Raw genomic sequence first — 27,203 nt, 5'->3', positions numbered from 1 at the left:
CTTAAATCTGCCTAATTATGCATCCCATGAGCTCTTCAGCCACTCGATAGCTGTAATCTCGGAGCCAGACACACTCTGCTTCTCTTTCTCCACGACTTTCTACATCTCTTTTCATCTCCTCTCCTCATTTCTTGGGTTATCATCTTTATTACCCTGCACGCTTTTCTGCTTTCTCCTCTTCCGTTCCACCCCCCTGCTCCCCACTTGCGTCATCCTCATCTTACGTTTAATCTTGTCCTTACCGAGAAACCAAGCTGTTCTAGCAACATGTCCCTCAGGCCAATGTGACCACTACCTCCTGGGTTCGCCTCTCGGTCTTATTGCATACTTCCCCGTCTTGCCACGTCACCCCTCCACCCTGCCGCCAAACCCCCTCTACCTCTTTCCCTGCAAGCCTTGAACTTGACTCAGCCAATAATCAGTCATGCATGCATTTTATTTTTCACACAAACACAATATTTACACAGCACCCATTTACACCCAGTAAACTCTGGCGCACAGCACAGCACGGCACCAGTTAATTTGCAGAGTTCAATCCATGCACATACAACCATAAACACAAATACTCTAAAGAAATAGACCAAGTTATGGTGGATTCTTCTTGCTCTCTGTCATTCTTTGTGAAGAAGTGAGGACACTTTTGTTTGAGACAAAATGAAAGAATAGATTCAAGAGGTGAAAAAGATTGTGAAAAGTGAGATTCAATAATATTAGCATTGGTTTGTATATAACTCCATTTTTGGAGAATGCACAAACGTGAAGTTCAGACTGAAAGGAGATACAGTCAGCAATGCCAGAAAGATCTGCAACAAAGTCTTAAGGCTTATCAGATTTAAGAAAATATCTGAAAATTGCTCTGTTTTTATATTCAGTCCTAATGAAGATAAAGGCAGATTTATCCTAACTAACTAACCAACTCCAGATCTTTTGAACAAAAACCTACCAGGAGGTCTCATTCTGCACGATAAGGCTTCTTCTGAAGTTATATATGATTAGTATCCACATCCATTTTTTCTTTTAAACGTATAATTAAAATCTTATAGTCTTACGCCCCCCTTAACACTCAAGTAGTTAAGGTGCAGATAGATGTCGCTAACTGTGACCCCAACCTTTAAACAGCACTGTGGTTTAGCTTTACGTTGACATCATTCATGGTAGGGCGACTTTGTTGATAGCGATAGAAACTGAGTTCAGTATATAAATTGCATGCTTAACAATAATTATACCTGCAAGCCTCAGGTCTGGCAAGAAAGAGAATGAAGCTGTTTATATGAACAGCGAGTAAAAGTTAATAACAAGGAGGATACGGACGAGACAAAGTCTGGAGGGGTGGCATAATAAAGGTAGCAAGAGATGAGAAGATAAAAATGCCCATCCTGACAAGTAATATTTCTATCTACATACCACACATCGGCTTTCTTTCTAACCTTCAAAACAGCACACACCACAGCCGTGCCATAAAACCAAGACATGACCTGGGATTTAAAGGGAGATAGCAAATAGAGAATGCAATGAAATGCATATTTGCAGTCCTCAGAGAGTACATAAATCTGGGTCTAGCCACTTCTGTGTTGTATTTGTATAAAGCTTTTATCTGAAAGAGCAGCAACATATTAAAGTACTGCCACACAACCCTCACATTTCAGCAAAGCACCTTTTCTCACGGCTGCTTTTGATGACATACCACTTTGGCTCATTATTTAAACAAAATATTATGTGGTGTGTTTAGCTGGGGTTGTGTTAGCTATGTCAAAATAAGGAATTTTAGAACTGAAGAGAAGGGGAGCTTGACACCAGTACAGCCGGTTGAATCAAATGTCGTTTGTTCCTAACACAACAGTGTCTGTGTCCGTCCGTGTGCATATGCATCTATTTGTTGTGATGTGCTCTGTCAAAAAAGGCAGATCAACAAAAGACAGCTGATGCGAATCGACAATCATAGTCAATTGTCTCGCTGCTTCCATTAAAGCGGGCTGAAGCTTGTGACGTGCTTTAGAGAGGGTGTGAACACGAAAGCTGTCTGCCTTCATCTAATCTTCCAGTCTCTCTACTTAAAGCTGGTTAATTTGTCCATCCCTGTGGTTTGATTTTGTCCTCTGATAGTTAAGCGGCAAAAAGAACGAACAACAGGTGTATCTGCTTAGATCTGTCTGATTGTAGTATAGAACAGGAACTGTGTTGTTTGCTTGTTTCAAATTGTAGATTGTAGAATTGTATCGCTAAAAGAGTTGACCCGGTTGCAAATTATTGCATGAAGACGATGGTCATGGCAGTGTAACTCTGGCTTGGGTGTAAGGCAGGTCATCTGCTAACCACAAGGTTGGTAGTTCAATCCATGGATGGATATAGCTTCCGGGTCTGAAAAGTGAGATTTATATAAAATTTCCTAATGGCCAGAAGGGGGCGACTTCATTGGCTGCAAAAAGAAGTCGTGTAGAAGTCAAGGAGAAAATGGCTTTGGTTCCTTTCATCCATCAGTAAACACTTTCTTGACTGGTTTATGATCTCTGTTACTAGTTTGAAGTCTTACTCAGTGCAACATGATGTTCATTTTATACATTTTGTGCCCACTTGGAGTAAAATAAATGATAAAGAGGTCACTACCATTTGTTTTCTCAGTCAGATCCACCCGTTGCTCATTATGTCTGGTTTCAAGATCTCAGATGTGACAGAAAAATGTTCAGCTTCTAAAAGAGGACTGCACAAAGCAGTGGGCGATGTTACAGTGTTTACAGTCACCTTTAAAATTTTGTGGTTACACCTGATTGTATCAACTCTTTGTATGTACGAAGGCAGGCTGTACACCTCACCCCTGGCGTCGTTGCCCACCTCTCAATTTTAAATACACGTAGACATTGAGGGCTATCAGGAGGGGCTATGCGCTTACCTGCTGCTCTCTGGCAGCTAGCTCCATGCCCTCCTGGGTTTTAAATGCACCTTAGAACACACATGCATCAACACTACATATGAGCGGGCGGAGGGAGGTTTGGAGTCTTCTCACACCCCCAGTGTGCAAACACTGAATGGCATTTAATGAAAAATGTAGGCCATGTAGTCCTTTCATCCTTGTAATTGCAGTGGCGTCCAATTGTTGCAACAAGCATCAAACAATGATCAAATTTACTGGTATTTTCACACATTCCTAAGTTCACACGAACACCTGTCGGCTTGAGTGAAAGCAGAAAAAGACATTTGGCAGGAGTGTGTCTGTGCTTGTGTGTGAATCAGCGCAGCCGAGTATTTGTCTCTGTGCCAGTGCATGTGTTGATATTCTAATTTACACACACATGCGTTGCTTTTATGTCAGAAGAGGTCGTTTTGTGTGTGTGATAAGTCAGAATGATTCAGTTCTTACACGGAGAAGTCTTGAGGGAATAAGGAACAAATGCAGCACAAACACAAGCACCAGGGTTAAGAAGTTATTCGGAGCCTTGGACTTGGCCTCGAGCCTCGAGGAAAATCCGACTAACACAATAAAAATGCGATTTTTCCTCTGCTTATACTCCAGTAATTTGTATTAGTTCTTACGAACAAAGCCCCTTGTAATAAACATTAAGTGGACAACTTTTGGGAAAACAAACAATAAATGTGTTTTTTCCTGGTGTAATAAAGATGACTGAGGGTTACATGTTCTTAGGGTCCTACTTTAGTCGGTACAATCTCCTATTATTCTGCTCATCTTTCCTTTTCTCATCTGTGTGCCGACATCTCTGTTTGCACATTATCACTTAAAGGTTGCTCCTTAAATTAGAAAGCATCTCGACTCAGCCCTGGAAAAGGCTAATAGCGTTTTTTAAAGTACAAAAGTACCTCAATACAAATTTTTTTTTTTTTTTTTTTGCACTAACTTGTCTTGTAGCACCTTGGTTCCTGGAGGAACGTTGTTTCGCCTCACTGTGTATTTTTAAACTGTATATGGTTGAAGTGACAATAAAGTTGAACTTGAACTTGAACTAGAAGAACCTTGACACAAATCTAGAAGAACCTTGACACAAATCGAGCTGGTAAGCTTCAGCTACGGCTACATAAAGCCACAGCCGTTTATTTCTACATTTAGCCCCTGCGTTTGTGTTTGTCAAAGCCCATTCAGAGGCTCTCACCAGACATATAGAGCTGAAATCTATAGAAGACTAAGGGGACTTTTTTACCCATAATTCCCTCCATTACCAGTGTTTGCACCAGCATGAACTGTGTAGATATTTTAAGCTGTAACAGCTTTAGATTTGTTTACCGATCAGGATGATATAAAAGGAGCAGGGATGTTGAACTAAAAGGAGGTGTGAAAGAGCGGTTGAGCGGGGGATATTGAGAGGTGCTTGAGACGTGAAGTGGTGACAGTCCATGTGGGCAGAGAGAGAGAGAGACAGAGGACAACAGGACATTGACTTGGAGACATGAGGGTGCAGGAGGCGTGGGTGACTGACAACGAAGCTGAGAGGGAGATGGAAAAGGAGATCAAGCAAGTAAGAGAAAAACAGGAAATAAAGGATCAGAAATGAACTTTAGGGACCTTTTCAGCAGCAACGCGATGATTATGATTTAAAATGATCCAACTACTACTGTGAAAAATCTAGAAACAAAAATATACCACTCACTATTACGGAATAGAAATTTATCTTCATATTTTCATATGTTGTCAGAAATCGGTAGACCAGCTGCTGATGTGAGCTACTCCTGTTTGTGCTGTTGTTAGCCTGCTAGCTTATCTCCTGCCTGGAGGAGTTGGAAGTCCTAACATGCAATGAATGTGCATGCTTTTAACGTTGTAAACTTGGACCATTTAACATGGGAGGCTATGAGGATTGTCTCCGTTTATCACTGCCGCGTGGCTGTATGCCCACAGGTGAAAAGTCACATGCTGAAGGCTGGATTACTAACGAGCAAGGCAGGAAGTGCCCGAGAACTGAGAGCCTCCAGGGCTCTGGGCGCACGGCGTATTGCAACACAAAAGGACATTATGAAGCAGAAATGATAAAGGGAGTTAAAGGATTTTGCACATGAATGTATACAGATCTGAACAGAGACTTTTATCTAAGCCTGTGAACAAATTTTAAAAAAGAAAAAGCTTTTTGTTGCTCCAGAGGGAGTGGTGTGAAGTCTGACAAACAGCCGCAAGGAGTCGGTGCTGAAGACTACAAGTAGAAACTGAAAAAAAGTTTGAGTGCACAAAAAAGTGAGCTTCCCCAATATCTCATCTCTGCTTGAGGCTATCAGCTCAAGGCTACGATAGGTTTTACATGCATAACACACCCGAATGAAACTGTCAGTGGTCAAAGTGTATTATGGGTAATGCATGAACTTTGTTTCAATGCAGAAGAACGCATAGGTGTGCAAGTTTGAAGTATATTCACGTCTAATGCAATGACTGCGTGCCTAACCAAGATAAAGACCCTCAGATTATCTTATGCCTCCCTGGAGACGTGTGCACAGAGTTGCCAAAACACATTTTAGTACCAGGAGGACGTACATGATTTCTAAACATAATCCTGAGATGTGACCACTGAAAACAAAACCAAGCATGCTGCAATGCAGGAGTGAAGTCATTTTTGGTTAAAAGGGACAAAAAATAAATACTGAAAAAGAAAAGGGAGCGTTAGAAGAAGACAGCGGAGGAGAGAAGTGACTTAAAGTGACAGGTTGTTGTCAGAGCGGAAGATAGATTAAGACAGGGTCAGCAACTTGACGCTAATGTCACGACTCATGACTAACCACGGCTGTGTGTGCATAGGTGTGTGTGTAAAAACAGGGTCAGCAGTTTTTATTTGTCCAGAGTGGACTAACCCAGAGAGTGGAGCGTGTTTGTGTTTGCTTGAGAGGATGTCAGTACGAGGCCAGGAACTTCTGCACCATGAGGGTGCTTGACACAGTTTGTGCATTTGGGTGTTTTTTGTGTATTGGTGCATGTGTGCGTGTCTGTCTCCATGACCGTTTGCACTTGTTTGACCTAACGCTGCCTGGTCAAACCATTTCGCTTCCCTTTGTTTTGGTGCATTTTCCCTCACAAACCGTTCACGCTGAACAGTCACTTGTACTCCTCGTCACAAAAACAGATTGCTGTTGTATCTCTGCTGTCGACTGCTTGTTTCCAGCTTAGCTTATGTTTGCTGCCAGAGAAATGTGCAGCAAAGAGCGGCATTTAAAGCTGCTCTTTGTTTTAAATATTGCAGTAACTTGCGTGTAAAGATTCAAGATTCACACATGAAAGACTACAATCAAGGCCAATGGTGGAAACAGAAAAAATCGATGGAGAATGCCCAAATTTAAAGGAATCAGTGCTGAATGTTTCTACATTCAAATTCAGAGTTTTATTTGTTCGGTCTTCTATAGCAGGGTGTGAAATTGCAATCTTTAAACCCGCAGGGATGGATTGATCCATTTTGGCGAGAGATATTTAATGCACTTCAGTTTTATTTATATAGCCCTAAATCACAACAAGGCACTTTATATTGTAAGGTAAAGACCCTATAATAATTCAGAGAAACCCCAATAATCAGACCACCCCTATATATGAGCAAGCACTTGGTGATAGTAGGACAGAAAAACTCCCCTTTAACAGGAAGAAACCTCCAACAGAACCAGTGTCAGGGCGGGGCACAACTGGCTGTGGGTGAGAGAGAAGAATGATTAAATGCAGAGCAGTGTAGAGACAGTAAACAGCAATGACACAATGTCACATTGCAAACCTGGCAAGGCAAACATTTCTTCTTTGGGGCTATCTACTTATTAAATTAAGTGTTTTAGATTTTAGCTCTGTTTTGGTCTCCACCAATTCCTGAAAAAAGTAACCTGCGCCGTAGCTAAGAGCTCATATAAGATTTGACTGTTTAATGCAGAAAAGAGTCTGTAGAACAGTTTTATTAAAGGACCCTGGATGTTAGTTATTCTGGGGCCATCCACTCTGTCCACTGTAACTGGTGTCTTTAAAAGAGTAAATGAACCAGCCAATTTGTTGATGGTAGGGATACACGGAGCATGCTGATCATTGTACTGGACAGACAGCAAACAAGCCAAGCACGATGTGAAAGAGACACAAAAGTTACTGATTTCTTTTCCTGCAATGAAAACGTCCCCTGTGGATTTCTCCAGAGCTGATTCTGACTAGAATTGATTGTGTTCTCATAAAAGCACAACCATCGTCTGTGATTGCAGTTTGCCAAGGGTGCTTTTGTTAATTATTTATTATCAAAATAGAGTTTTTGTATTCATATTTTAGCAATGGAACATGTAACTGTGTAACAATCTCCAAGTTCTTACTGTCTGCTTTGCTTCGAAGCTGCTATTGACTGTTCTGTAGTGATTGATTTTTTTCATCTGGGTTCCCGAGCAGCTCCATCTGCTTCAGCTTTATTGTTTTAACTTGATTACAGATGCTGGCTACAAGTGCATCATCATTTACAGCACTTCTACAGACTCTTTCTTAAACTTCTTTTTAAGTAATGACTTTCCATTATTGCTTTTATTGCTTTTTCATTTCATTGTATCTGTTCAAATGCATTGTAAAGCACTTTGCAACTATGTTCTATTGACTTCTAGGAAGAAAAGAAGTCGTCACACATATAAGGTTTCGCTGACAGCTCACCTGAGCTGTTTTCCTCACATGAAACACAGCGCAGGATTTCAGAACGTTTTAATTGAAGACACCTAACAGTTGTTTTCATACTGAATACAATTAAGTGAACTGAAACAGTTGGTGTGAAAATTCATAAATAGGTGTTAATGAACAGTGAAGTACTTAATCCACCCTTCCTCTGTCTGTCTCCAGGTTTTAGGTATCGACCTACACTGAGCTGACCCAGAGCACAACTCGGTAGAGTCCAGTGAAGGTCCACATCAGCAGAAATGGCTCCGGCAGCCATGTCTAAGCCTCCGTCCTCTCTCAACTCACTCCGCCCTTTCCACTTTTCTCCCTCTTCTTTCCTTCTCTGCCTCCTTCTCTCCTTCTTTTTGTTGCTGTCATGCCCTGGATCGGTCAGTGCAGGTGCCGGAAAGAAAAACTGTTCCTCTGGTGGAGACCCCTGTCAGGAAGGTGGGTCTGTGAGAAAACTGCAGTTTAATGTGAAAGAAGCACTGTAAAGAAGTAAAGAAGCACTGACATGATTAGACTTCTGCATGTAAACCTCTCAGTGAGTGCAGTGAACTGAGAGGGTTCAATAAAATGGGTTACGCCTCTAGTTTGGCTGCCTGTGTACCAGCCAAGTTTTTGCAATCAGGAGAACCGATAAACATGACGATCAGCCTGACACTCAACACATTTCAACACATTTTCTCCTTCGCTGATTATGGAGTATTAACATGCTAGGGAACACCGCCTCAGCGTATGGAGCTCAACATTTTTGAAGCAGTGTCGGATCATCCTGACAGTGAACAGAACAAAAAGCAGCCAGCAGCCAAAGAAGAGCATTGGATGTCCTTCTAGAAGCCTGGAGAACTAAAGCAGAACTATAACCGTCGAGCTTGTTAGAATCGCATGAACTGTGCTGTTGTTTTATATACTTTTGCACATTTTCCATTTTCTTAGCAAAATATTAAAAAATGAGGCATGACGCAAATGTTTTGCACAGTATTGTGTATTTCTCTTATGACACCAATTAATTATTCTAAACCAAGTAGTATAACTTCTTATAACAGCATCGTCCATTCCATATGTCCTGTCCAGATGTGCAAGTAACATTGAAGGGACATATTTGCTAGGTGTCAATGGTCTATGAAAGTGAAATAAAGTCAGGAGAATATTCACGACAGTGTCACATCAGGCATCAGAAAGGTCTGCCAGATGAGCAAAAATGTGCGTTAGAAGTGAAATATGTCAATTTAATGCCACAAATCTAGAACGTTGATCACTTTGGGGTAAGTTTTCATGCTTTCATTAACTTTAACAGTTCCACTAAGTTTTAGTAGGACAAATGGGACCATATAGAAAATTTCCCACTTACAATAATCTTTAATGAGGTTATGCTGCCTCTGTGGTGTCCACAACATGCTCACAGTGGCAGGCTTTATAGGATTAGAGAGGCGGAGAATGATTACACAACTCTGTTGCAACCAAATATTCCCTGTGATATTGCTGAAAAATGATTTGACCTTTTTCCACCTTTATCTTTTCTTTTGATTGCAGGAGTGGTGCTGCCTGTCTGGAACCCTCAGAACCCCTCTGTAGGAGATAAAGTGGCACGAGCCATTGTTTACTTTGTAGCACTCATCTACATGTTCCTGGGCATGAGCATTATAGCGGACCGGTTCATGTCTTCTATAGAGGTAAGTCAATGAATATTCTTTGAATTGTTATTAGATTGCACTATAAGTTACTGATATTAGACCACTAATAGGTAACCTGTATAAAACTAATAAATCCAATATTATTTCTTTCTTTACGCCCTCTCCACTCCAGGTGATAACCTCCCAGGAGAAGGAGATCACCATAAAGAAGTCGAATGGTGAGACCACCACAGCCACCGTGAGAATCTGGAATGAGACTGTTTCTAATCTCACTCTAATGGCCTTGGGTTCCAGTGCCCCCGAGATACTGCTGTCTGTTATTGAGGTCAGTGCAACATGAGCCTGCAGGCTACACGTCAGATTAACTGATAGAGAATGTAATGGAAAGACAGTAATCTTATTTTCACCTCCAACTGCAGGTGTGCGGTCACGGTTTTGAGGCTGGTGATCTAGGTCCCAGCACCATTGTGGGCAGCGCCGCCTTCAATATGTTCGTCATCATCGCTCTGTGTGTGTATGTGGTCCCCGACGGAGAAACGCGCAAAATCAAACACCTTCGGGTGTTTTTTGTCACGGCGGCTTGGAGTATCTTCGCCTACATCTGGCTCTACCTGATTCTGAGTGTCTTTTCCCCTGGAGAGGTGGAGGTGAGGACAGTTTTATGTAAAAACTGCTGAAGTTTAAAGAAAGAAATCACTGGGATGAAATAAGAGGAGGAGAATAAAACAGAAACGCTTTTAATCACATCTCTTCTCTCATTCAGGTGTGGGAGGCAGTGCTTACTTTCCTTTACTTCCCACTCTGCGTGGTCCAGGCCTGGGTGGCCGACCGCCGCCTTCTCTTCTACAAGTATGTCCGCAAGCGTTACCGTGCCGACAAGAATCGGGGAATCATTATTGAGACAGAGGGTGGGGCTGATGGAGGGCTAGGCATGGATGGAGGAGGAGGGGGTGGAGTGCTGGGTCCAGGGGGCTTCACCAAGATGGACATGCTGGAGCTGGACGGACAGATAGCGCTGAACTGTCACAGCGGGATGGATGGAGGCATGATGGAGGATGGAGGAGCAAAGGACGATGAGGACGAGGCTAGGAGGGACATGGCAAGGACGCTAAAGGAGCTGAAGCAGAGGCACCCGGATAAAGACATGGAACAGCTGATTGAGATGGCTAATTATCAGGTTAGCAGCACCCAATCCCATTGATGTCTAAGCTCTGGAAGTCATGACTATATCAGATTTCCACCACACGATTATCACGATTCAAATAACTTTCTAAAACCATATACAAAGAACAGGTTCATTGGCATTTGATAATAAGCAGGATTTTATAAAACAGTAGTAGCTATACACTTTTGCCTTCTTATACATGGTATACAGCCTAATAACCAGTACAACATCATCTGCACTCACTGGCCATCCCATTTGGTACACCTGTTCAACTACTCAACGCAAATATCCAATCAGCCAATCAAATTGTATTGTTTTAACACCACAGCCTACCTGAGGATTGTTGCTGACTATGTCCTTTCCATTATGATCGCTGGCTGCTTCCAGTAGGATAACACACCACGTCACAAAGCTCAAATGGTCTCAAAACGCTTTCTTGTACATGACAATGAGTTCACTGTAATCAAATTGTCTTCACAGTCTCCAGATATCTCAATCCAATAGAGCATCTTTGGGATGGATGCAAATGTGTGATGCTATTATTATGTTATATGGGCCAAAATCTCTGAGGAATGTTTTGAACAAGTTGTTGTTGTCCAACCTAAGACTAGCAAAGTGTATTCAATGACATGGCCATTGACTGTATATTAGAGTGTCAAAAAATAGTTGTTAATGCTGGAATATTCTCAGTATTAATATCTTATTATTATTATTATTATCTGTAAGTACTGATTCATTTTAGATGCCATGATTGTCATCAATGCTAATATATCATGACCCCTATTAATACTTTTTTAAATAAACTTTGACAACTTGTTAAATCAAGTTAAGAAGTTTTGCGGTGTTACAAACAGAGGCGTGATTAGCTTAACTCAGGCTAGCATAAGCTGTAAAGCAACCCCCCCTAGTTTCTATTGAAAATAATTTCCACTAGAAATGTTGTAGTTTTACAGAAGATTACAAAGAGACTGATTTCATTTAGACAATGAAAGATGAGATACGTATGTGCTGATATGGGGAAGTTTTGGAGGTGCTAGTAAACATAAAGATAAAAGCTAGCAACCAAAAGCTAATAGCAATAGCAAAATTTCAATAGTTCTCTCACTTCCATTCATTAATTCTTAGACTTTTGACATATCATTATTTCAATCAATTTCCAGATTTTCTATCTAAACCAGTAGCACACGATGAGATATGTATGTGCTGGTATGGGGACGTTTTGGAGGTGCTAGTAAACATAAAGATAAAAGCTAGCAACCAAAAGCTAATAGCAAATAGCAATAGCAAAATTTCAACGATTCTCTCACTTCACTTCTTTGATTCTCAGACTTTTGACATATTATTATTTCACTCAATTTCCATCTATCTAAACCAGTAGCACACGAGCAAACTTGAGTCACATTCCATATGTTACTCTTCTGAGGGTGATAATGACTCAGAAATGGTGCTATGACACATTCAGTGTGACTTTGAAAGTAGAGGAAGGTGCAGTTCCCCGAGGAAACAGTACAAAGTTACAAAGAGGAAAATCTATAACGCTTACGGCAGTCTCATACAATCAAACCAATAGCATGTTCACATAAACTAAAAACATTAGCGACTGGTTAATTGAGTTGGCTGAGCATCAGCACATTATCTCAGTCTCTCTCAGCTTAACACACAGTAAAACTGTTTTATAAAGTGTTGATTAAACCAGTGTACTGAGTGGAAGCTGTCTGTTGGCTTGACTGACACCAGTAAAACCTTCACCCCTCTGCCATCCAGGTGATTTTTTGCCCGGTAAGTTACATGAAAGCTAAATATATTAACGTGAGTGCCCGTTCTGGACCCTGGAAGCCTTAAAAATATTGACTTGCGGTAACATTGCTGCCTTTTTTTTCTCAGCGATTGAGTTAATCTTTAAAGAGATGTAGCTAAATGCTTTGCTGAAGAACTTAAGCGGGCCTCAAGTTAATATTTTTTGGGGAGAATTTAGATTTGTGATGTGTTGGTTGTGATACCTTAAGCAAAAATTGTTCAAAAATTTAACTCATAGTTAAATTTGGCATTTTGTAACCACATTTTAGCACACCCATACTCCTCTCTGTTATAGCAGTTGCTCACACTTTATTAAAATTTAACTTTTATGGGGAGTAATCATTAAACTGGCTCATTAGAGATTCCTCTTTTTTATGCAGCACACACATTTCAGCTGTAAAAGCTGTCCAAGTCTCTGCTGCTCTCCCTTTCTCTGCTTTCCCACCAATTCCTTCCCTTGCCTCCTCTCCAACTCATTTCTATGTCTTTGGTTTCGGTTTTGAAGGAGGGGAGGGAAGGAGCTTGGCGGGCCAAATGTGCACTGGTCAGCTCCCAGAGGTTTGTTTGCTTTCAGGCCTCCCTATCCCTGCAGCTACTCTGTCCAGTCCGTGCTGTAAATAAGAATGACAGCTGCCCTGTAGATTAAACTTGACTTGCTAAATTTCAGTTCTTGCGGTCATAATGAATCACTGAATGTAAAATTAAATTGCCGTCATGGGATATGGAGCTGGGTGATCTTGTGCAGCAAAAACCCAAATCAGTTTCTTAACTAAACACTTACTTATTCCTTCTATCTAAAGAGATGCAGATATAAACATTCTGTCAGCTCACTTCCATTAAATTTGAATAAATTGCAGCGTTCTCGGCTCTGAGGCCACATTTAGTCTAATGATCTTTCAGCTACAGTGGCCACTTTGTTCATTTTCAATTTAGTGGATCGTTGGGATAATACATCACTATTGAGCCATACGTTTTTATTAAAATCGCTCCTTATAGATTGATAAACCTCATTAGAATGAAAGTTGGCAGTGAAGAGAGCCAGCAACCAAAGCCTGAAGTTATTACGTTAAATGACTCTTTGTCAGTATTATTGCACTGATTTAGTTTGTCTGTCTTCAGACAATCTTTCTGGAAAGGTCAGGGAATCTGCTGTTGACCTTTGACACTGAGTTGAAGTTCAGTTATGGCGGTGTAGGATCTCCCAGGAGAAAATTCTCAGATTGTAGCTCTCTCTTTAAAAGTGATTGCTTTCATAAAAGCACGGCTGTTTGGGCCACAGCAAATTAAATTAACATGAAATGGTTTATTGATTCATTGCGTTTGTTAATTAGGTCCTAATGCAGCAGCAAAAGAGCCGAGCATTTTACCGCATCCAGGCAACCAGGATGATGATCGGAGCAGGTAACATCCTCAAGAAGCACGCTGCTGACCAGGCCCGCAAGGTGAGGCACGCACTCTATTTGCCTTTCTCCATTATATTATATTTGAAGCTACTGGAACCTTGAGCGTGTTTTTTCTCAGGTGGTAAGCAGCCATGAGACCCAGGCCCAGGAGGATGACCCTCACACCATCAGGATTGAGTTTGAACCCTCTTTGTATCAGTGCTTTGAAAACTGTGGGTCCCTGAAACTGACTGTTGGCAGACATGGAGGTGACCCCGGAGTTACTGTCAAGGTGAGTGCACGGGAGGGATGGACAGTAGATCATGAATAAAACTCTGTGTGTGTGTGTGTGAGCCTGTCTTTAAGGGAAACAAGTCTTGCAGAGTCTCATGCAAATAAAAGCAGACAGCAGAGACAGCAGAGAAAACAACAATATTCTGTGGGCTGACTTCCCTGACACCTTTTTCTATCTTAAGCAGATCTTGTGTCATGTGCTCACCTCCAGAGGCTTTGAGCACCTTTGTTTTTCTTTCCTGGTTGGATAAAGGCAGAGAAGTGGGTGGCAGAGGAGAGTAGCTGAGAGGCACCAGAGAAAACACCTTCATCTCCAGATTTCTAGTTTCTGGCTCAGGTTGTAACTCAAAGAAAGCGCACATCCTTTTGCAAAGGCTCATTGATCTCAGACTTAATGCTGGCTTAATGCTGGCTATGAATGAGAGCTCTCCCTGAATGAGAGAGTCTCCCGCTGAGTCTCTGTCAGTGGGATGATATCTGATCTGCTCAGCATTACTACGTTGGCTTCGCAAGGCTGGCTCTCCTTTATTCTTCTTCTTGTTTACAAATTAAACTGTGATGAGAGATCATAGTTTTCTGCTGGTGGCACGGCCTTAGTCAGCCGTCTGCTGAAGGATGCTTTGCAAACATGTTGTCAGAGCAGTCGAGAGACAAAAGAAATATTATTCGTGTCATTTAGGTATTCTCAGAGAGCTCCCTCGTATCGATGGCTGGGTCAATGAAAGTTAAAAGCGACTTACTTTGCACTCATACATTGCTATCTAAAGGCTTTAAAGCACAGGAAAAGGTGCAAAAACATCTACACAGTGCTTTTTCCTTTAAAAGATTTAGCAATGTTAGCACAAGGCAGGCCGTTCCCATCTTTGAAAAAGTTGCCAAATCTTCTATGCTAATGCCAAACAGTTTATTCTGCTTTTGACTCTTGTTTTGACCCTGGTACCCCGGTGCTGATAATCAGGTGCCTGACTAGCAGCACATGTGAGCATGGACCTTGTTAAAGCGGTCACTTGGTGTCTGATCCAAGCATGCCATGTTTGGCTGATGTGGATAGACCCCGTGCCCTATCCAGGTAACCTCCAGCTGGTGTTCTGCAAAACTAAGCTGCAACATTATTTGGAGTAATCCCTAGTACCATTTCCAGGCAACCAGGAAATTGAAGGTCTAAATTGAAGGTCAAGTTCCATGAAAGAGGTGATGGCAGAGACAGGCTACCAAGTGGGCATCTGCAGATATGAACTGAAGGCACTCGTCCAGGGTTTGCAGGACCCAGCATGAGGAGGATGTACAAGGTCCGATAAACGACAATCCGATAAACGACAACAATCAAGAGTGAGTAGCAGAATAAGCTGGTTGATGTTGGCAGAGAATATTTGGCACAACCCGCATACTCAACTCTGCTGCTCAACCTACAAATGCATTTTCCTTACAAATGTAGCATCGGGGAAAACATTGTTACAACAAATAAATAATCAGCCAAATCATGTTTACTTACTTTATGTGCTAAGTTTATATACAGTTTATGATTGAACATTTGAAGCAAGTTCTAATCAAAATATCAACTTTTAAGCAGATATGGTGGAAAAACTGTGTTAGCAAACTGTGGCTGTTTTCACATCCAGCATGCACAGTGCGATATTAGCATCTCTTAGCAGCTCTGCTTGTAGCTACAATATGTACATGGTGCTAGTGTGATAGCAAGCTTTTATTAGCTGAGGGTGTTGAGGGTGAACTTGAAATAATTATCATTGTTTGAAGTCTTGAGTCACAGTTTGGTTCGATTAAGTTGGCAAAACATCAAAGTTTAGCATTTCACAAAAGACAAACTGTGTTTTCTGCGAGTCAGGTGATGAATCACAGTGGACTTGTTACTATTAGCAACACTGTGAATGTTTGAACAGTCATTTCAGCTGTTAAATTAAGATAAATATAATATAAGTTAAAATGCGTCCCTTGTATACAGATACTAGGGGTCTTATTGAGGGCACGTCTGTAGTGTTAAGTCATTAATTTGAACCCATACAGCTCCAAAACAGTCATTCTCATCCAAGCAGCATGATTGACTGATAAGCTACCCCAATCTATCTTCAATCAATTTGTCACATGCAAAGTTTACACCTGCAGTGAAAAAACTGTCAAATGTACAATACAATGGGCAAGAGGGGAAAAAAGACACCTCTACTCATTCTGGGCTCCTTGTGGGAGGTCAGCAAGCTCCTCTGCACAGAGAGCACATACATATCCACATCACAACACCCTAAACCACATGACAAGCAACTGGGTTGGGTAAGGGTGTGAGAGGCTACCTATGGTAGCCGCATTAAATTATGGTGGTTTTCCTTTAGTGCGAACAACTACATGTATATTTTACAGTTGATCTAACAGTCCTTCACTGGTCTCTCAAGCTCCCGTTGGAGAGCTGTGAGCTTGTCCGAGATGTCATCAATTTTGCGCTCAAAGAGTATAGAGCATCTTACATTAGAGGAAACTCAGCTCTTATATAATCACGGGCTGTGACGATATAACTTCTCACACATCAGTCTAAAATGGGAAAAATCAGCTATCCACATATCTTAAAATCTCTTGAGTATTACCCAGCTTCAATTTAATCCCGAAAATATCATCCAACCATTGGATGCATTTAAAAATATATCACTTATACACATTTCATGAGGCACTAAAAATAGAGCAGAGGCTAGGGATTGACTTCAGTAGCACTAGCAGCACCGAGTGACTGACACAGCTTTGCCTTCAAACAGAAAAAAATGGCTTTGAAGCCATTTGAACTAAATGCATTTTAGATATTTGGGTTCTAATGTTGTCTAAATAAGAAGGAGGGGGTTAATTAACACAAAGCAGTTGAAAGGACAGAGAGAAAGGACAGGATACGCAGAAGGTTCTCTTATGTTATCTTCAAAGTCTTTAATATCGGCCTGTTTCTGACCAGAGGGCTTGGTTTAATGAAGCTGTTTTTCTTCTTCTCTCTTACCCTCTGTCCTCATCTCCCCAAATGCCTCTTCTTTGCTGTCCTCCTCTCTATCGCTCTCTCTCCCTCTGTTTGGCACTCCCCCTCTCCCTTTGTGTTTATCTGCCCTTTTCATATCTGCTCACTTGTGTTTCATCTTGACGACTCTTTTTGCTCTCTCCCCATCACTCCTCTGTGTTCCCATCTCCTGCAGGTGGATTATCGCACAGAGGACGGTACGGCCAACGCAGGTTCAGATTATGAGTTTGCAGAGGGAACGCTGCTGTTCAAGCCGGGAGAAACCCTCAAAGGTAAAAAACAACACTGACTACAATAATTTCTGACATATTTTCAATAAACATGTCATTGAAACTGATGCTCAAATAGCAGAGGTCATCTGCAGCTCCTGAGGCAGATTTCTTTTTTCCTTTTTTTTTTTTTTTGCTAGTGGTTTCACGGGGGAAAAATGTAATTAAATTAAACATTTTAGCAAATTATTATAATTACTTTGCACCTGAGAGCAAGATGCTAAAACAACAATTCTTTTCTCAGAGATCACAGTGGGCGTCATTGACGATGACATCTTCGAGGAAGATGAGTATTTCTACGTTCACCTCAGTAACCCTCGTGTCGTTGGCTATCCGGAGATTGGCACTGCACCTCTGGATGCCAGCGCTACCCCGAAAGCCGTGCTGGGTGACAACCACACTGCCACAGTGACCATCTATGACGATGATCACGCAGGTAAAAGGAAGCTTCACCTTAACTGTGTTCACAGGTGTCACGTGGTGTCGTGATATTCAGACTTTTAACACCTTAAAGTATTCAGTCTAAGATTCCTATGGGGAAAACCTGCCGCTGAATAATATTGTGGAGGGCCACAAGTGTCAAAATGAATTAAATAAATAATTCATTGTGTCATTAATTAATTAAAATAGAAAATAATTGAATGATTACATATATAAACAATAAAATATCAAGGAATTCAATTTAAAACATTTACAAAATTATTTATTTCCAATTTTAATTAATTAATGACACATTTAATTAATTATGTAACGATCTATTTATTCAATTCATTGTGGCACTTGTGGCCTTCCATATTTTTAGGCCACGTCACACACTGGTTTGTGAAATTCTTTTTTAAAGCCTCAATTTTAGCATCCTGTTATTAGTAAACAACAAGTGACCATGTTTGGAGGAGACCCTGAATACTAGCTCAGGTTAGTTAGGTTAGTTGGCCAGACTATGCTAATACTTTGAACCATACAAGTGGGATACCGAAACTTCACTTGATAAAACCTGACAAGTTGACTTTGGGACAGGCTGTGAGTGCAATTAGCACCAACAAGGTGCAAAGTCCCATTCACTGAATCAAGTTATCAGCAGTGGAGCCTAGCACACAATCATGTATCCAATAGAGCAGCGGTCCCCAGCCAGGGCCACGGACCGTTACCAGTGAGTCATTTGGTACCAGGCTGTGAGAGTTGAGGCTCAGGTGTGAAATTTATGGTTTTTACCACAGTTTTTGTCTTGGTTGTATCATTTTATTTTGTTGTATTTATCCACGACACTTTGAAGGTCGGAAAATATTGTCTGACATTAAACGTGGCAAAAAAAACGTTGGGGACCGCTGTGTTAGAGGACCCAACTGTAGAGGAGATTAACCCCTGAAACTGCTGCCTGATATACAGGGTGGGCCATTTATATGGATACACCGTAATAAAATGGGAATGGTTGGTGATATTAAAGTCCTGTTTGTGGCACATTAGTATATGTGAGGGGGCAAACTCCTCAAGATGGCTGGTGACCATGGTGGCCATTTAGAAGTCGGCCATCTTGGATACAACTTTTGTTTTTTCAATAGGAAGAGGGCCATGTGGCACATCAAACTTATTGGTAATGTCACAAGAAAAACAATGGTGTGCTTGGTTTCAACGTAACTTTATTCTGTCATGAGTTATTTACAAGTTTCTGACCACTTACAGGGTTCTAGAGTGCGACCAATTTGGTCGCAAATGCGACCAAATTTTTCAGTGGTGCGACTAAAAAAAAATATTTGGTTGCACCTGTGCGACCAACTGTTCGGGTGGCAAAAAAAAAAAAATCTGCAACCTTCCCTGTGGTCAACAACAGACACACATTTTGCCCCTATCGTGGACTAAACCAATCAGAGATAGTCAGGGGCGGGACCTCTCTGATTGGCCGTGGTCCAGTTGAAAGTGCAGGTGGAAGTGGAAGGTGAGTAGCTTGAATAAAGCGATATCAATTCATTAAATCCTGAATCGACTTTTAAATATAATTGTGTTTTGCCAGAAACGCCAGATTCTCAGATTAAAGCTCACAAAACCATTTCAACAACAACCAAACAGCAAACGAGAGCAGGTACACGGATTCCACACAAAGACGTAAACACAGAACGGACTGACGCATCAGAATCAGCTTTGTCTTTCTCGGCCCGTAGACAGACACGCTGTCGGAGCTTAGCGATTCTGATGCGTGCGGTCCGCGCTGTGTTTACGTCTTTTTGCGCTGATTCTGAGCTGCAGGTTTTGTCTCTCTCCAGCCAAAATCCCCCGAGCCAGCAGCAAAAGAAGCAGCAAACTGCGCTTCACATTTGATCGATGTCGTCATGAATTTTGCTGTTTTGCTTCCACGACTATTAAAATCACACTTCATGCACAGCTAGCTCTCTCTCTCTCTTTCTGTACTTCAGGAACAGTTTCCCGTCTCCAATCTCTGTTTTCTGTATTATTCATTCGCTTATTACCCACCAGTCTACCGTTGTTTACAGCGCTGTCGGCTGCTGTCTTTTTCTTTTCTTTTTCTTTTTTTCACTTAAATGACCTCGGACAAGAAAGCCTATTTTTTTCTGTTGTTCAATACTGAAGAAATTTAAACTTTATATGCAGAACATTGTAGAATATTTTTAAGGGTATCTGCTATAAAAAGCCAGACCAGGAAAATCTCCTTCATGTCTTTCTGTTTTATTCTCAGTTACTTTCACTCAAAGGCATCTGCTGTGATGTTCACAATTCTGATGAAGTCAGTACTGATAAATGATCAGAATTATAATATTTCTGACTGTCTGAGGCTAAGTTGAATTGAATCAGGACTTTGAAAACCGGAATCGAATGGATTATAGAAATCAGTGATGATACCCAGCCCTAGTGAGCAGCCTGGGCACGACAGAAGTGGATGTAGCTGTAATAGGAAAAGAACTATTGCTAACTTTTCTGTTAAGTTAAGGCCTGATCCTTCTGAAATTCATAGCCAGTGCTGTGACACGGTGTCATCAATCTTTGAATGCTGAAAAAGCACAGTGTATCCAGAAAAACACATTATATTATATAAATTATTAGAAAATTTGTGTGCGCCTAACTTTTGTGCCAGTACGCCCATGGCAAAAAGTTAGTCTAGAGCCCTGACTTATAAAATGTGTTCAATGTGCTGCCCATTGTGTTGGATTGTCAATGCAACCCTCTTCTCCCACTCTTCACACACTGATAGCAACACTGCAGGAGAAATGCCAGCACAGGCATCCAGTATCCGTAGTTTCAGGTGCTGCACATCTCGTATCTTCACACCATAGACAATTGCCTTCAGATGACCCCAAAGATAAAAGTCTAAGGGGGTCAGATCGGGAGACCTTGGGGGCCATTCAACTGGCCCACGACGACCAATCCACTTTCCAGGAAACTGTTCATCTAGGAATGCTTGGACCTGGCAGCCATAATGTGGTGGTGCACCATCTTGCTGGAAAAACTCAGGGAACGTGCCAGCTTCAGTGCATACAGAGGGAAACACATCATCATGTAGCAATTTCAAATATCCAGTGGCCTTGAGGTTTCCATTGATGAAGAATGGACCCACTATCGTTGTACCCAATATACCACACCAAACCATCACTTTTGTTGTTCCAACAGTCTTGGAGGGATCCATCCAATGTGGGTTAGTGTCAGAACAATAGCGGTGGTTTTGTTTGTTAACTTCACCATTCACATAAAAGTTTGCCTCATCACTGAACAAAATCTTCTGCGTGAACTGAGGGTCCTGTTTCAATTTTTGTTTTGCCCATTCTGCAAATTCTGTGCACCGATCTGGTTCGTCCTCGTTGAGATGCTGCAGTAGCTGGAGTTTGTAAGGGTGCCATTTGTGAGTAGCTAATATCTGCCGAAGGGATGTTCGACTAATGCCGCTCTCCAGTGACATGCGGCGAGTGCTACGCTGTGGGCTCTTGCTGAATGAAGCTAGGACAGCCACTGATGTTTCTTCATTAGTGACAGTTTTCTTGCGTCCACATTTTGGCAAATCCAACACTGAACCAGTTTCACGAAACTTAGCAAGCAGTTTGCTAACTGTAGCATGGGAGATGGGTGGTCTCGTAGGGTGTCTTGCATTGAAATCTGCTGCAATGACCCGGTTACTGCGTTCACCAGATATCGACACAATTTCGATCCGCTCCTCACGTGTTAACCTCTTCGACATGTCAATGGCTGTGAACAAAGAGAAACTTGTAAATAACTCATGAAAGAATAAAGTTACATTGAAACCAAGCACACCATTGTTTTTCTTGTGACATTACCAATAAGTTTGATGTGTCACATGGTCCTCTTCCTATTGAAAAAACAAAAGTTGTATCCAAGATGGCCGACTTCTAAATGGCCACCATGGTCACCAGCCATCTTGAGGAGTTTGCCCCCTCACATATACTAATGTGCCACAAACAGGACTTTAATATCACCAACCATTCCCATGTTATTACGGTGTATCCATAGAAATGGCCCACCCTGTATATCTAAAAATTTTGTAAACTGAAATTTCAATTCTCACTATTTCTTGGTATTTGATTCTACAATATTCAAATAGACATATTTGTTTTGCGAAGCGCCTACCTGGTGCTAACACTGCAAAGTAGAAAAGCTTTTTGCACACTGTAAACCTGTGCTTTACTGCTATCAGGAGTCCACATGAATCTGTTGGTGTGCCATAGGTCGTCGCCTCTGGGTGTCCATAAAACAGCATCATTAGAAGGTGACAAAGAGCTCGTCCTTCCAGTGTTGCGACATTTTTCTGCAATTTGAAAACATCCAGGGAGTTAAAAATGCAGGTGGATGAGTGGAGAGTGGGTGTTTACCCATTGTGTTTCATCTAGAGAGAGTGGGAAGTGATCTGTTATCCTCTTACTGTACAGTATATACCGTACACCTCTGAGAGCAAGCTAGTGCGTGAGAGTGTAGGTGTTTGTCAAGCTTTTTAGTGTTTCTCCCCTGTGAAATAAATTCTTTCTTTCATTAATTCTTAGGCATCTTTACATTTGAAAGTGCCACTCAGAGGGTGAGTGAAAGTGTTGGCGTGATGGAGGTGAAGGTGCTCAGGACGTCGGGGGCTCGAGGCCTGGTCGCCATTCCCTATCGAACCTTGGATGGAACCGCTAAGGGAGGGGAGGACTACGAAATGGCTGCAGGCAAGCTGGAGTTTCAGAATGATGAGACCATGTGAGTACCTCGCTGTTGTCTGCATGACATTTCATCCACCTTTGAACACCGTCCTGGTGTATTTTTTACATTTTGCGGTTGGTGTGACATCATATGGAGACTGGGACATTTTTGGATCAACATTGACGCCCTCACATTTCCTCTGTTTTCCTTCCTGTGATTGATTTCTATTCAGAAATTGCTGTGTAGGTTAATCAAGTATTCTGCTGTATAAATGGCTCTATTAGGTAGATAACAGTGTAATAATGTCACATTTCCAGGCAGGCTTCTCTGCATTAAATGCTTGCAAACACATGGGTGCACACATACACATTCATAAAATTGCTCTTGCGTCCTTGGGCGCATGCATTTTTAATATGCTGAAGTTAGCGGTGTTAAATTGACCAATACATAAAATGGTTGGGAATGCAGTTTCTCCAACGCCACTCGGGGCCCATAAAGCAAGCCCTCTGCGTACGTGTGTGTGTAAGAGTGTGTGTGGTTTCACATATCTATATGTATGAGGACCAATTAGACTTTTAGATGTAAGCGTGAGGACATCTGTGCATAATTTAAGAATATTTTATTAGATTGACAAGGTTACAGTGAATAAGGACTGAGCCAGGTGGTGTTATGACATCGGTGTGTTTTCAAAAGCTTTGTGTGTGTGTGTGTGTGTGTGTGTGTGTGTGTGTGTGAGGTTTAAGTTTAAACCTAGATTTAGGTTTTTGACCCTTTGGGGAATATTTGCCTTCAAAGTTCTGCTTGAGAAGAACAATTATGGCTTTGGAGTTAAGATTAAAACTAAATGTTGGATAAGGTGAAGGGCCGGTGTTCTATTTAGTGGTTTGCGATTGCAAAAGATTAGAATTTACAAATGAGCACAAACGTCTGACACCAGCAAACCTCTAAGCAGAGCGTCTTTAAAGCACAGGTCATAGCGTGTTCTTGTGCGTGTGGGACGGAGCGATGTGCTGATGGTGCAGTCACTGCTGCAAGGTCAGGGAGAGATGAAAGGGAGTGCGAGAGAAGCTAAAGCAAACGACAAGAGTTAAATGTAATCAAACAATGCAAACTGTAAAGCTGAGGCAGTCTTCTGAGAGCTGCTGTTATGTGAGCACAGGAGGTTAAATAGAAAGCTGGTATCAGTGGGTCTGAGACTGCAGCAGATCAGATTAGCTGAAAGTGAAACTATTGGTGGTGTGTTTGCTAAAGAGGATTAAAAAGATCACTTAGTAGAGTGTGTTTCAACCCTGAGAGATTGCAACTTTGTGGGTCAAGCATAAGCAGCAATGAGCGTCTTCCTCTGCTGGATATAGATTAGTAGTGAAGGGCATGTTTTTATGAAGCATCGGAGAATAACTCAGTGTATATATGGGAGTCATGGAGTCATAGTTAATGTATTTAATATTCTTAAAGGAACTGCTACAGAACGTGCATATAAACGACTGCTGCAAAAACAAAAAGCTATTGATTCTGATTCTGCTGATCTACATCAACCAACAGTGTATGTTAGTTAGTTTAGAATGCTAAAGCCAAAGTCACACAAGCATAGAGACCAGTCAGTCATGCACTGGTAACCACCACTCGCTATGGAAAAGTGTTGTCCCAGATCAGTTGGTGAGTGGTTGCAGGAGGTTGTTTGCAAGGTGAAAATGTTGGCAAAAAACAAAAACGCTACATCCAGATGAACCGAATCAACTTTTGGGGATTTCCTTAGCTTTTGCTACAGCTCTGTGGTTAGTTAGCAAGTGTCTGCTAGCAACCAAAGCACTTGCAAAAGAAGCTGAGATGCCTTCTGTGACTGAGACTGTGAGCTGAGCAGGAATGGAGGCAGTGTATAGTTTGCATCAAATACAAAAGCAAAAGTAAAGACGCTGAGAGGCCTTGAAGCTGTTGCTTCAGACGAGCAGGGTGACTGCTGGGGAAAGGAGGGGGTGGATCGATAATCCAATGTTTCCATGTAAAGGAGCGTGAGCCAGCTGAGCGAGGGATATGCTGGTGAGAAAGCCCCTGTGGTAAATTGATCTATCCATCCTGGCGTCTCCCGCCTCGCTCCTTCTATTCTTCACCTCTGCATTTACTCCCCGGCCCTAACCTTTCATCTCCTCGCTCTTTTCGCCGGTCAGCGCTTATAACTAATTTTTCCTTTGCTTTTTCTCCATGTGATATTGTTTTTTATACTTAAATAAGTCTATCCATCCACTTCTGATTCACGAGAAACCCAATCAGTTCTCGACTTTGGGTTTAAGGCTGCTCGATCTGCCCTCGTTATCAGTAACTGGCTCTTTCTCTTTACAGTTTTACCCCTTTTGTTCTCGTCTCACTCCCTCTCTCTCTTACTTCACTGATTCAGTCCGTGCTCACTTATTGTTCATCTTCTCTCGCTGCTGCCCCTCTCTGCGTGCTTTCTCTTTTCATCATTGTGCTTTTGAACTACTTGTCAAAAATCCTCCTGCACACTAATGTGAACCTGCTTTAATCTGCTGCACTCGTTTCTCCTTCTCCCTCTGCTTTCTGCCTTTGCCTCATCACATTTCTGTAGTTCATCATGTTTTCTCCATACTAATCTCTCACATATTTTCCTGGCATATTTTTAGATGAGTTTTCTCATGCCCTCCTCCTGCTTCTCCACCTTTTCCTCATACCTCACCTCCCATCACTCTCCTTTCTCACTTATCCCTCGCTTCTGCGCACCTTTGACTTCTCTTCATTTGCATCTTCCTTTCACCTTTTGCTTGTTTACATTGTCAGACTTTTCCTTCACTTCTCCCTTCCTCTCGCTCTACCTGGCACCTTTATTTCCCTCCACCTTCTCTTCTTAATTACATCCTTCTCCCCATCTTCTCCAGCCAACACCGTAAGAACAGGGACTTGCTGCCAAAGCAATTCAGCTGGATCACAACCCAGACATAACTCAGTGTCCACACGCCTCCCTCCACTTCCTTGAGTTCTCCTCCAATATGTGTAATTGTTTTGTTTACCCTCTTTCGCCTATATCCTGCATTTAAGCAACCCCACATTAATCTGTCATGCACGCTGTCTGCCAGAATGAGCTTTGCTTAAAGCTCAGGAAAACGGTAAAGCGGTGATAGGAGGAGAACGGACTGAGACGGGGGAAACATGACGAAGGGCGAGTCAGGTGCAGCTGAAAAAAATCTTGTGGGAAATCTAAAAGTTGCTGGAGCTTAACTGACAGGAGGAGAGGAAAAGCGAAGTGAAGAGAAGGAAGAGGCGCTTCCACTCGATTTCATTATAGAAGATAATGTAATGCTACGCTGAGCCCACAAAGGAAAAGTCCTTTTTTCTTTTGCCTCCCTACATCACAGATACTCCAAGAGGTCGTGCTGAAGGTGTCCGCTCTCAGAAGCCCAAGATGGAGCCTCTCTTTATTAAGCAAAACCATTTTTACACATTAATGTCAGTCGTGAGGAGAACTACTCAACCTGCACATCCTCTTAAAAGGAAGACGAAGAAGCAGCTTTCAGATTTCTGAAAATAAACCCAGATGATGTCATCATTCAAACAGAAATCCAGCTTTAAAAACCGGGTGTGTGCCGCTTGAAGGAGCCTGTCACGTATGAGGGCTCCCGCAGAAGCGAAGTGAAACTAAAACTTTAATGCAGCAAACACCTAAAGCTCTACCGTTACACTGCAAAGTACGTGACAGGAGAAAAATGACGAATGTGGCCACATACACGCGTAACACAAAAGCGACCGTGTTAGCCAGTTCTTGTACCCATACGGCATCACTTTCTGTGATGGAATACATCAGTGTTATGAGATACAGATGCACGTATCAATATTTAGATGTCTCAGTTGCATCAAGGCGTCGACTTAACAGCATAAGCAAGTCTGTGGGTGAGTCAAGTCGGATCTGAATACGGTGCTGTGCAGTTCACTCAGTCACAAGACACACTGTTGAAGAGAGGCAGAGATTAATAATAAATAATGATTAAATCCAGAGTGATATGTAAACACAAATGGGAGGATCCAGTATATGTAAAAGTATATGTTACCCACCATAGCACTGTGCATCTACATTTCTTTACTGTCTGGACTCCCATTATATGCTGCAGCAGCAGCAATGAATTAATTCTCTCTCTGTTCAGCTAATTAATGAATGAATGTTTTTTTTAATTACCCTTTTGTTTCTCCCCATCGGACTTCACGAGCTTTGCTCAGTTTTCTGTCTGCAGGTCTTTATCTGCCACCTCTGCCTTTGGTAGGCCTTTGTTAATCAGAGGGCGTGTGAGTACTATATACAGAAGCAGGAAAGAGAGGGATACGCTCAGTAGGGTCTGTTTATTCTTAGCCTCCCTATGACCTGCAGCTCAGTGCAGATTCACAGCCAAGCTGCAGAAAAATGTGTGTGCGTGCGTCTGTGGCTGTGTTTGCGTGTGGTCCACTCCCCTGGCTGCTCATTATAAATTTGAAACAGGTGTCGCCACCGAACTGTGCCAACGCCTGTTCAATTACTGCCTTGCACTGTGTGTGTGCATGTGTGCATATAGTGTGCACTCACTTTACATACCAAAGCATCCTTACCATTTCTGGGACTTTTTTAAAGTATGTGAGCATATGAATGATGAGGTATTTAACTTCGACTGAGTTCTGAAAAATGCTCTGCAGCATATGTGTTATGGGGTTGTTTGTTTGTTTGTTTTTTTTTGGGGGGGGGGGGGGGTGTCATTGTTTTGTTTTGTTTTTTGTCTGGTTTTGTATGGTAGCTGGGATAGGCTCCCAAGATCCCCCTCCCTGCTTTACCCTGATAAGGATAGGTGGAAGAGGATGGATGGATGTTGGTTTTGTGTGTGTGAACTCCATACTTACTCCAGCACCTGTTCAGCTTTTTGCTCCCTCGAATGGCTTAGAATAAAAAAACTGGTGGATTTATCAGCCAAGCTTCT

The 27,203-nt window shown here is 41.9% G+C and overlaps 1 protein-coding gene across 4 annotated transcripts in view; it reads left to right on the top strand.

Annotated features, from left to right (window-relative positions):
* Window positions 1–27,203, top strand: part of slc8a4b (solute carrier family 8 member 4b) — a 131,380-nt gene that overhangs the window by 49,836 nt on the left and 54,341 nt on the right. For all 4 annotated transcript variants that reach the window (XM_085267215.1, XM_085267211.1, XM_085267214.1 and 1 more), the window contains 10 exons: window positions 7,763–8,026; window positions 9,116–9,255; window positions 9,389–9,541; window positions 9,636–9,863; window positions 9,980–10,393; window positions 13,510–13,620; window positions 13,700–13,852; window positions 17,031–17,127; window positions 17,369–17,560; window positions 22,122–22,314. In XM_085267215.1, the coding sequence (XP_085123341.1) occupies window positions 7,840–8,026; window positions 9,116–9,255; window positions 9,389–9,541; window positions 9,636–9,863; window positions 9,980–10,393; window positions 13,510–13,620; window positions 13,700–13,852; window positions 17,031–17,127; window positions 17,369–17,560; window positions 22,122–22,314 (1,868 nt within the window). In that variant the 5' untranslated portion in view covers window positions 7,763–7,839. The remainder of the gene's footprint in view (window positions 1–7,762; window positions 8,027–9,115; window positions 9,256–9,388; window positions 9,542–9,635; window positions 9,864–9,979; window positions 10,394–13,509; window positions 13,621–13,699; window positions 13,853–17,030; window positions 17,128–17,368; window positions 17,561–22,121; window positions 22,315–27,203) is intronic.

The sequence above is a fragment of the Mchenga conophoros genome, linkage group LG3 (genome assembly GCF_057382185.1).
Source record: "Mchenga conophoros isolate Kocher_MC1m ecotype Shallow Benthic linkage group LG3, M_conophoros_male_GT1.1, whole genome shotgun sequence".
Classification (NCBI taxonomy): domain Eukaryota; kingdom Metazoa; phylum Chordata; class Actinopteri; order Cichliformes; family Cichlidae; genus Mchenga; species Mchenga conophoros.
Note: the sequence above shows the minus strand (reverse complement) of the source record. Positions and strands in the feature narration are given on the sequence as shown.